The sequence below is a fragment of the Ruditapes philippinarum genome, unplaced genomic scaffold (genome assembly GCF_026571515.1).
Source record: "Ruditapes philippinarum isolate M1 unplaced genomic scaffold, ASM2657151v2 ctg9846_1_1_1_1, whole genome shotgun sequence".
Taxonomy (NCBI): domain Eukaryota; kingdom Metazoa; phylum Mollusca; class Bivalvia; order Venerida; family Veneridae; genus Ruditapes; species Ruditapes philippinarum.
In genome coordinates this window covers 46,629-58,925 of record NW_026860418.1, presented here as the reverse complement: position 1 = coordinate 58,925, position 12,297 = coordinate 46,629, and the positions used below count along the sequence as shown (strand labels likewise).

Below are 12,297 nucleotides of genomic sequence, written 5' to 3'. Positions count from 1 at the left end.
AAATTTACATACACATATTAAAGATATAATCATATAAAACCTCCTTGAAATACTTGGTCTTTGACCTGACAATTGAAAGGAGACCCCCTTTTGCCCAAAACAAATAATATAGAAACTTTATATAAAATAAGAACTGTCATATTCATAAATTTACATACACATATTAAAGATACCATAACTATTTCTTCTTCAAAATGTTTTATCAATATATGTCAATAAATGAGCAATAAAAACATTCAAATTCTATCTCAGAAATATACACGTCAACATTTTAATTTTTTTGAGAAAGTATCTTGAATATCACAATATGCAACACTACAAACATGCAATCATGGACCTTATTTAATCTGAAATGTTCTTTAGCTTTGTATTATTGTGTAGATTAATCTAATAACAATTAACTATGAAAAGTGCTAATAACATAATCATAACTTGAGCGTTCATTTATGCTTAACGTCTTTACATATATACGTGATGACGATGATAGCAAGAATCTTGACGTCTTACATATCATGCCTCATACTGGATAGTCAAAGCATTGTATACTACACACAATGCTTATCATTTTTGCAACGGCATTTCCTTGACGACAGAATTTTCTTCATTTTAATGAAGTCTCTAGATAAAAGTTCAAGCGTTAATTCCCTTAATTCGGGATATTTTTCCTGACCCTTCAATGTTACGGAACGATTGACACACACCACACGACTAATTTTCCTTGCACCACAATTCGACATAGTTGAATACTCACACGACAAAAGTTCAAACATTTCGCCTTCCGATTCGAAATTGTAAAGGAATATTTGTACAAGCTTTGGTGCAGCTTTAAGTAATTGTTCGATCTGGGATAGCGCCAGAGAAAGATTGCACAAATCCAGACTTTTCAACGAACGCATGCGCATGTGACACATCTTTTCAAAAAAACTTAGGTTTGATATGTGTAACATTTCGACGACGTCTTTAGTTTCTTCAACGATAGGTGAAATTCCTTTCATTGTGGATGTTAAGCTACAATCACAGTTGATGTGCAAGCTTTTCAGATCGGAAATCGTTATGAACGGAAAGCATTCTATAACTGTCTGTACAGAATCATTGTCGATATACAGGTCTCTGAGTACTACAGTAAAGTCAGTGAAATGACTATACAAGCTTTCAGCAATGCAGTGCGTAATCATGAAACTGAGACTTTTAACAAAGATAATGTACTGCTTTCTCTCATACTGTCTATGTTCTCCTTTGAATCTTACTATTTGAAACCTTTTATCTGCATCTACAATATCCTTAATATGCAAACACATATCTGCCAAAGGCTTTGTATTCATACCACCGAGAAAAAGAAATACGCTTGACAATTCAAGAGCTCGTTCAACGCTACTGGTTCTTCTTTTTAATGTATTTACAAAGTGTTCACAGTTGTTGAAAAGCAACTGAGCAGCATAGAATTCCTGAACTGTTTTATGTTTAAACGAAATGCCCTTTACATCACTTGATCCACTAGTGAGAAGTCCTATTTTTAAGCAATAAGCAAGCTCTTCAGGTCTCAGTATATCTTTAACTATGCATTTGGAACAAGCAAAGACTAAAGGATGTTCTGCAAATAACATCTCAAATGCCAATTTAGATAATGGCAGACGTGTAAGCTTCTCTAAACTCCTACTTTTGCTTACATCTCTGATAACATAAGAATCCATCAACTGCAAATATGTGTTGTAGCATGATAGAGTTGTGGGTTGCTGCTTGTCGGAGTCGATTAACATTTTCAACAGCAGGGGAAATCTCACTAGGTCATCTTCTTTGGTTCTTTGAACTTCATACATGGATTTTGATATAAATGTATATTTGTCATGATATTTTTTGATGGAATATATATCTTAGACATTCAACAGGTGTTTTATCATCAAATATCTGCTAGCAACAGAGAGACCTCTTATTGTTACCGTACGTATATCTTCTTCGTCGGGAGGTATCCATACTTTCCATGGCCTTGATGTTATTAATAGTGTGCATTTGTATGCAGATTTCATCTTAAGGAGTTCATAGTGGGCTGTTTCTTCCCCTGAGTCAGCCCATTCATCAATGCCATCAAAAACAATCAAACAGTTGCGTCTTTGTAAGTACTCCATTACAGTGCTTTCAGGAATGCCAAATTGGGTAGCTAAAATATTTTCCATATTCTTATTCGCATCCACATCAGAAATTTGGAATAAGAAATCAAATTTTCTCAAATTAGACGAATAAGTATTATAGCTGTCGTTGATAGTATCATTCTCTTTATTCAAATTGTAATGCATCGTGCTCCAGTCTAAAACAATTTTTCGACATAGTGACGTTTTGCCTATCCCAGCCTCTCCTAATATGTAAATGAAACAATACTGACAGCCTATATTTTCAAATATTTCAAGATAGTTTTGCAATTTTCTACCAGGCCGTCTATCTGCAATTATTCTTCCACATCCCTGACATTGGCATGAAGGTTCAACATTGTTCATAGTAGTCACCTCGAGATCAAGAGGGACGTAAAAATCGCCTGCAAAAGGTGAACCCCTATTTGTTTGATAAACCCGGATCAACTCACGCCGTAAGTCTGAAAGACATTATTGAATATAATAAAACGTTAACATCGCCATATATGAAATGAATATTTTATAATTGATTAACCTTAGTATCATTGTCACGTAAATTATGTTCCCTGAAAGTTTTTTTTGGTATGATAATTAGATCTATTTAAGTAAACCAAAACACGATAAAGATTATGTCATTTCTTTTGTAAAGAAAGTCATAATACTCTTTAAAGTCTATGATGGAATGGAACATTTTACCTTGTATTGTTCTGTCAGGAGGTGTTGTGTTGGACATTAATGCTTGTTCCATCGGTCTTGACATTTTCAATAGATGCTCTATTGTATTTTCGTCTTTGCATATACAGAAAAAGAAGATAGATGCGTGTTTTAAATACAATTGTATTTAATATATTTATCTTAAAATGTAAAATTGGTAACATGTGCGCAGTAGTTATATAAATTGATATTATCTCTAAAGTTTACTTGTAAGAAAGTGTTTTGTTTTGTAACTTTAACCAAAAGATTCAAATGAATTGTCTTACAAGATAAGACTGAAAACAATTCTTCATTAGATTTATTGGGCAAAACAATTGTAGTGGTTACTTATATCACAAATTTGATTACCTTGTCTCTGTGTTGAAATCGATAAAGACGGCAGATTATATCTGGTTTTTAAGACATTAACTATATTTTCAAGCACATCACGTGTTTCGATATCTAATACATCGAGTCGTTTAGGATGTTTTACATCAGATTCTAGCCATAACCTGATTTTCTTACTGGCAGCAGGATGTGCAATTTGTTTGATTTTCTCCAGCAGCAAGTTAACTGCAAGAAAAGACAAAGTTAAAAGGTGTTGTTTTAATGAATTCTAAACTGATTTTTTTACGATTCATGTTATTTTCAGAAGGCGTTTTCATCAGCACAAATTAGAGGAATATATCAGAAAATAAGTATTAAAAGTTACCTATATTTTCTATGCACTTGTCCATTTCCTTCATATAATAAAATCTTCACCTGCGAACCCCATACACGCTGTACAACTTCTTGCAGTTCTGAAGTACCTAGTGTTGATCCTTTATTTCCATATATCTCGTATAGGCTTGTAAGATCGTCAAAGGATTCACACTTTATATGCAGCAAAACGCTGCCATTCTCTGCAGAAGTGATTTTCCAACCCTTTTGTTCACATCTTTCTATTAGCTTAACAAGCGCTTTATTCAGATCATCGTTTGCTGTCCCATTTCCAGTGACAAGTTGGTTGATATTGTCCACCAATATTTCTGAGAGTTTCTTCTCGCAGTCTTCACTACAGTTGTTGAAAACAAGTTCAAGGCTGCATTCTATAAAAAAAAAAAGGTTATGAATATGGTTCACATGCAAATTGCCTTTTGTTTTATTGTAGAAACAGGAGTAAGTAATTCTGAAATTTTGTTTTATCTACTAGTATGTTTCATTGGTTAGTTTCATTTAGAGTGCAAACATTTTGTTTCCCAAAAAGAAACTAAAATATTTGCATCTGAACATTGACCTACAAATGATAGAGTGACAATACATAAATAGCAGAAAATAGCTAACATCGTCTGCCTAGAGTACAAGTAGCGGTTTAGATTTATTTATTCGAGATTTAGCAAAAAGGCATGGAACGTGTGATTTTTTTAAAGTTCCCGTTAGTTATATAAGGATATTTTGTTTTCCAACAGTAACTCATAACAGGGGTACCTCACTGGGTGAATGTAATATGTAAATAAACATTTTTTCTGGTTAATCTTTTGATTATATCATATTCTATTCTTAGACAATAAAGATGTCTGGCTCTGCCAGACATTATCAATCGAATTTCTGTGTTTGTATTAACTCTACTGATTATGACACAAATTAACAAGGAGGAACATGTACCGTGGTAATAGTAAAACATAAACATTTGTATGCGCACCTAATTAAAGATAGAGCTATTAATAGACTTGCGTTTTTAGGGAACCAATGTGGAAGTTTCTTCTTATAAAATCAAAGTAAATAAATTGCACAAATTGCCTTTTTCGTAACTTTTATGATGGTTCTGATCAAAGAAAATCATACCTTGGACATAGATTTTTTGTTTTTTGTTTATTTATCGTATGATATTAATATATTTTGTCTTGAAGAGAAAAAACAGTACTTAGGAGTACCCTTCGAATAAAAATGAAATTCTAAGTTTTGTAAGTTATTTAATGATAACGGCAGTAAATTTCTTTTTTCATTTTACATTTTAATACTTTAAAATAGTCTACAACATTCAATCGCAATATTTGTGTTAGTCTTGCTGAACTTTTTTTTATTCTAAAATAGTATTTCAAGGTAACCATGTTCATTGACATTTCTTTTTAATTTTATATCCAATCGGGTTTTCCTTATGATATTTAGTGTAATTTATTTAAAAAAATGTTTAATGTTCAACTCTTTTTATAAATTTTTGAAGCGTGTCAAAAACGAAACGTTAACGCTAATTTAAAAATGTTATCGTGGAAATATTTACACTAGTTAATACTATACATGATACATGTTGGCTGGCAACCTACATAACAGTCTTATACTAACTGAATGACGTAAATTTTATTTGGTTACCGTTTGTAAACTTAAAACAATCACAGACAGATATTTAAAGATGAGTAACGGTTGTTTAAAGAATCATTAGGTTTTATGTTTAAATTACCTGGTATTGTTGAGCCCGTGAATTTGCGCACAATTGTTGAACGCTCTCGTATAATGCTGAATTGCCCTGAAGGTATTGCAGATGTATAATAATAAATCGTCAAAAGATCATTCACATTCCTTACGATAATTATCAATCCATTCAATTTCAGATCATGAGTATTTCGGAAATTAAAAAAACAAACAAACAACACCAACAGAAACCAACAAACATGACAAAAATTTAACTATACTTTGTATATAGTTTGACTGCAATTCGTGCTCAGCTGTATCCTTTTGACAAATTTGTAGTCTCCGAATTGTTTCCTCTTTTGTTAATGCAGCTCTCTCTTTTTCTTCTACTTCATTGTCTATATCTTCTGAAAAGTCTGGATCATCTATATAAACCAAACAAGTCTCAATGGAGTCCTTGATATCTCTAAAAAAGGATTGGTAGTCATTATCTGAAATGTTCAAAGAAGGTTTATGAACTATTTTATTCCTGACTATCCGAAATTTACCAATGGCGTCTGCAAATGCATCCGGGTTCGGTTGTTTATCTGTAATTTCGCTGAGAGAACACGCATTCAGGAGAATCCAACATAAAAGTGTTATATCCCATTTATGGAGTTGAGTCCCTTAAATTTCCGATCTCTCGGAAATAAAATCTCTTCAGGTCTTCAATACGTGTCCAAAGTTCCAAAACGTCTCATTATTTTACGCTCATGTCCTTGAAGAAAGCTATCTAGAGACCAGTAACGCTTATAGTGAACTTTTAATTATGTGTACTACCATTTCTAACTAAAACTTTAATTTACCCTCATCGACATTGTAGCTATATTCGACCTGTTCCCACTTTGCCATCATACTTTCCACCTCCAGAGGTACTTGTGTGACAATGGGTAACAGTAAATTCTCTTTGATCCTATTCATTCCGTTTTTACTTGTGTGTCTTTTTTTAGCATTGTGTGACTAAAAATGGCCAAAAAGATCAAAGAAAAAGTCACATAAGTGCCATTTTGTGAGTACGTCCGACCGTTAGCAATTTGGTTTCCGGAGCATAACTTAAGTTCCATTTGGCCCACAATATTCAAACTTCATTGCATGATTGTCCATATTGGGTAGAAGACCCCTATTGATTTTGGGGTCACAAGGTAAAAGGTCAAGGTCACTATGACCTTAAAACTGAAAACAGTTTCTGGAGCATAACTGAAGTCCCATTTGGCCCACAGTGTTCAAACTTCATATGATGATTGTCCATATTGGGTAGAAGACCCTATTGATTTTGGGGTCACAAGGTCAAAGATCAGGGTCACTATGAACTTAAACTAAAAACAGTTTCCGGAGCATAAGTCAAGTCCCATTTGGCCCACCGTGCTCAAAACTCATAGGGTGATTGTCCATATTGGATAGAAGACCCCTATTGATTTTGGGGGTAACAAGGTCAACGGTCAAGGTTACTATTACTTTGAAATTGAAAACAGTTTCTTGAGTATAACTTAAGTTCCATTTGGCCCACAATATTCAAACTTCATAGGATGATTGTACATATTGGGTTTAAAAAAACCTTTTGGTTTTGGGGTCACAAGGTCAAAGGTCAAGGTCACTATAACCTTAAAACTGAAAACAGTTTTCGGAACATAACTGAATTTTCATTATACCCACTGTGTTCAAACTTCATAGGATGATTGTCCATATTGGGTAGAAGACCCCTAGTGATTTTTAGGGTCACAAGGTCAAAGGTCATGGTCACTATTACTTTCAAACTGAAAACAGAATGAAAAAATAAATTATACTCAACTTTAAAGTCTATGATTTAATCCTTGGAAACGTCGACTTCGCTGTTTCTTAGGTTCCGAATCTGGGTAGACTGCACCTCTGTTGGGCTTCCGGTTAAAGATGTTGTGAGGTCAGGTAGATCGGTAGTGCCCGAACTTACCACAGACAAAACATTGGTCTGTTGGTCTTGGACCGTAGAAAGGTTGCTGGCGCCACTAGTTGTTGTATGTGAAGGGACGAAAATTGCTAATCCCTGGATTATAAGATGCCATAGCAAATTTGTCGCCGACAGACCTAGAAAAATTGTTAACGTTATAAGGATAGTAACGTTGCGCAGAGTTGAACTTAGTAAATGACTTTCTCCTTTCATCACGTTCTTTTAAAATTGCCAAAGCCGATTTCTCTGCGTTTTTGATTTTACTGCTATTCTCGTCGTCACTTGCCAAACCGTCTTGTTCGTATGCTTTGACAACGAGCCAGCCTGCCGGAGATTTGTCCGCTAATTTGATCAGTTTGACACGGCGATTAATTTTCTTCTGAATTTTCGCACAAATGTCACTTATTTCACAGATCTCTAAAGGATTTGAAAGACATTCCAAGTTCTGAACAATAGAAAGCAACTCACAGTTATAGTCAAGTTGATCTTGTAGAGCTTTTGACTTTCATGGCTGGCGGAATAGGAGCATTGACAAAATCTCTCTTTATTTCGGAAAATTTCTCATCAAACTACGCCTTTAGTTCGTCAAATTCGAGGGCAGAAAATCCAAATTTCACAAATGGACGGCGTGAACGCAGAGATATGGATAGCATGTCTCTGGTGAACGTAATGCCTCGAATGCCATATGTTACACGTAAAATCGTGCATAATTCAAGCAAAATAATTCCCGAATGGTCGAATTCAGATTTCTTATTTATTCTTTATAGATATACACGCTTATAGTAAGCTTCATGATTATTTACAACAGGTTTAGCGCCGAATAAATGAGTTACAAATCCTAATTTAGAATAATATGGTTTTCTTCAAGCCGTTATTATATAACTTCACCGTGGCCGAGGGGTTTGCATGCTCGCTTAGGTATCGAGAGGTCTGGAGTTCAAATCCCAGTTAAGGCAACTCATCTTTTTTTCAAATTGTTGAAGTCAAATAAACATTGAATTGTTTGTTTGTTTGTTTGTTTCATTTTACGCCTTTTTCCAACAGTATTTCAGTCATATAGGCGGGTAGTTTCCTAACATTGAATTGAATATCAGTGTTGCAATAAGTCTTATAACCAATTTACAACAGTTAAAACACTGGAAAGCATTGGTGGCACTTTACAAAAACAAATTGGTTTACAATCTCACAACCTTCACCTTTCTGACATTCTGAGACCTGAACAATTTCAGCGCCTTCTGTGCTTTGATTTTGTTTTTCTATCATACAATCTAGAATAAAATATAAATAAAGGATATTGAATGAGTGTAAGTTTAATACTGAATTTATTGAACGAATTGAATAAAATTATATTATGCGAGCCTCTGGCGAGCATAATATTATTTTATTCAATGAGTTCAATAAATGTAGTAATGAACTTACACGAATTTAATATTCTATTTATCACATACATTAAATAAAAACCGTTTGAAGTGATAAAGAAACAGTTTTCATTGACACGCCGATAGTTTAACGCTTACATTTTGTGCGTCTTTACGCTATGATTATATAACGCAAATGACGTCATGTCAAAATATATGCACGACCATGCAATACCGTTTTTCGAGTCGCGAAATCGGCACGGGCGTGTGATAATGGTGAATATGTATAACTCCTCGACTTCTTCAGTATTCTATATGTAACGTACTTAGATGTACAATTACAAAATTAAAACGTAGCTACGTAGTAACAATTACACAAATAATGATATAAGCAATAATGTCTGTACCGAGGCGTTACTAGTAACATAACATTGTATAAGTTTATGTTCATATAGTTTCTTAATTTCCTTGTAATCATAATATTATTAGCTTCAACAATATCGCTCTAGTGATAATTCCCAAGTATATTTTACAACATAACTTAAAACTCATAAAATGTAAAAAGCAAAATTAATGTATCACTTTTACATCGTTTACTTAAAAAGAGCAAAATTAATGTATCAAATAAAACTTTAACTTTTACATCGTTTACAACTTTGATGAAGTAGCTTTTAGAAAACGAGCTCTCCATGACACTTTTTGATCTTTATATGTCAGTAATCAATATGATAATATTATACAAGCTTGAATCCAGCTTGAATTAGCTTTGAATATATTGTTTGCGAAATGCTATATTAATAATAAGACAAATTCGAAATAGTCTATTGATTTACACTGAAAAGTACGTTCATAAACTGATAAATATGACTTTGTGTCTTTAAAAATCTACATACTAAAACTTCCTGTGCAGCGTCCAAAACATAAACGTTTAATAAAAGATCTAAAGTCTGCATTAAAGGCAAAATAGATCATTGGATTAAAAACACTGTTAAGAAATGGGAGACGGATTGCAAATTTTATACCAGCGTCTAATTCAAAGTCTTTTCCAGCACTGAATGCCCACATGACCATAATAAAATATGGCGTAAAACACAAGATAAATATTAGTGAGACAGTAAATAACATTAGGGTCAATTTTATCTCAATATGTGACAGCGATATGCGATTTACATGACCTTGACCTTTGCCGTCGTTAGGAAGTGTTTTAATAGAACCAACATCTTGACATCTTTGAGAATTCTCAGTTGATAATTCTATCTCGACAGTTTGGGGTTTCTTGAGTTCTTTTTCAAACGCTTCAGCCTGGTTTGATATGTTTTCTTGTGCGTTCAAGGACGTACATGTGCACTGTGTTGCATTTAACCGACTGTCGTTTAATTCAACGTTAGAAATTCTATCACGAGGAGAAACGTCAATCGTCTGATTAACATGTCCGCCGGATGTTAAACTATCGGAATCTTTGCCATGACTCATCTCTACTGTTTTCTTTGTGTACGGTAGTCCTTTCAATTTGTCTTTCATGTTTCGAATTTTGACAAGGTTGTAAATAATCAGACTGTATACAACAATCTGACTAATCCAAATAACAACAAATAATATCATGTCAATGGCATTGAATACAGAAATACTGATTTTGTATCCGGTGCCATTTAATTCTTTACAATAATAACCTGTTATAGTCGAGTTGCTATTTGAAACATGTAATGGGATTTTAATGCTACTGTAATGTACTAGTTCTTTCACTGAAAGCAATAACGAGAGTAAAATAAATCCTGTAACGATCTTTTTAGCTTTAAAGACTGTAACTTGCTTTTCAAATGGTTTACATATTTTTCTGTATCTATCGATTGAAATTATCCAAAGAACGAAACAAGAAGAGCCAACAAACCAACGACCTAAAAAATGGGTCATCTTGCAGACGATGCTGTAGTATGATGTCACTAAAACCGACAGTTCCAAAATGCTGAGTATCATAGCAACGCATACAGCTAAATCTACTGCAGCCAGTGACGTTATCATTAGAAACGTCGAGGAGCGGCCACTTTGTTGAGCGTAGAATATAATCGTTGCTATGTTACCGATGAGTCCGATGAAACAAAATATCACCAAGGTAACTATCGCAGGAAGAAGCTTTTGTAATATTACTTCCTGTGTTTGCTTCAGAGTCATCATTTGATCTTCTTCGGAGATGTTCATCTGCAAAAGAATAACTATTGATACCTTTTGTGAGTATTGTTCATATAATAACAAGAAAAATTGATTCAGAGATATAAACAAGCTAATTTCACCTTAAATTATAGTTCGTATACATATTTTTCCTGTTTATTTACTGATATCTTAATTCGTTTTAAGAGTTTCAGTATTCAAATAAACATGTTTGTTCATGTCCTCGTAGGATTATAACCTGCAGGAAATAAATCTTGTATTGATTTTAATTAAAATATTGAAATGTTCAAATAAAAGTATATGATAATAAATATGACTGCTTTATGAATCTGACTTCATTCAAATATATACCCTATAAATGACCTTCTAATATATGTTGTGCAATTAAACTGTTTTAACAAAAAGCACTTGAATCTTAAAACGTTTAGATTTTCAAACATAGAAAAAATAAACGAATATTAATATGTAGTTGTAACACTAATCAGTAGCCCGTATTTTACACGATTTCTCATTGACTTTCATCATAATATATGTTATACAAGTATTGAAACTTCGTTTAACTTTAAAAGTATAAAATGCATCAATTCATTCATACAACACGGTTTATAGTTATTGAAACTTTGAATAGTACAACATATGAGCCGCGTCACGACAAAACCAACATAGTGGGTTTGCGACCAGCATGGATCCAGACCAACCTGCGCATCCGCGCAGTCTGTTCAGGATCCATGCTGTTCGCTTACTAACTCTATTACAAGTAGAGAAACTGATAGCGAACAGCATGGATCCTGATCAGACTGCGCGGAAGCGCAGGCTGGTCTAGATCCATGCTGGTCGCAAACCCATTATGCTGGTTTTGTCGTGACGCGGCTCATATACTTATATAAAAAAGGAAGTTCGGTTATGGGAGTGGCTTTTGTCTTATTCTCATACATTGTATGTACAAAAATGTATTTTTGTCTTAAATAAATATTTTATAATGTTTCGTTAAGGCAATCTGATTGTTCCCCGAAATTAAAAGTTATGATTAAATGATCTAACATCTATTGTAGTGTATAAGGAAGACAAATATTGCCAAAAAGTTTACCAATTACTCAAACATTTAATAATTTCTGAAACTATTATAACTAGTATCATTACTTCAGTATTGATGTATACACTGATAGTAAAGTACTAAGTAATAAAATCAAATGACTTCAATATGTTTCTTTACATACTGTATAAAATGGAAAAATAAATAGTAACACAAATCAAAAGGAATAATTGCCGCGTGACATTGTACCAGCTTCTCCATCAGAATTAACAGGACAAGGTACCATCATACAGGACCAGGTACCAGGGTACCATCATACAGCGGGGTGTCTTTCTGATATAAAAATCCACAAAGTTAATGGCCAATTCTTTCTTCATCTCCCGGTAAAATTGTCACTGACTACTTAAATGCTTGTTGTGAAAATTTTAGAAAAATATTAATTTGACAAGTTAAAATCTTTACCTTTACATTTGTATTACATGTATCCTTGTTTCAAATGTAGAAACTTCTGTTTACATACAGTTTACAATACAATAAGACTTTTAACTTATATTTGTAATTTACTTTAACAAC

The 12,297-nt window shown here is 33.4% G+C and overlaps 1 protein-coding gene across 1 annotated transcript; it reads right to left on the bottom strand.

Moving 5' to 3' along the window:
• Positions 1 to 6,739: 6,739 nt before the first annotated feature.
• On the bottom strand, positions 6,740 to 12,297 carry LOC132759967 (D(2) dopamine receptor A-like). The gene is made up of 2 exons (XM_060751840.1): positions 12,187 to 12,297; positions 6,740 to 10,721 (listed from the first exon to the last, which is right to left on the bottom strand). Exon 2 carries the CDS (start codon positions 10,719 to 10,721, stop codon positions 9,411 to 9,413), a length of 1,311 nt encoding a protein of 436 aa, XP_060607823.1. The 5' UTR covers positions 12,187 to 12,297; the 3' UTR covers positions 6,740 to 9,410.

Bases quoted from the DNA above. Each gene is read 5' to 3' on its own strand.
- LOC132759967 (XM_060751840.1), bottom strand. From the start codon at position 10,721: ATGAACATCTCCGAAGAAGATCAAATGATGACTCTGAAGCAAACACAG.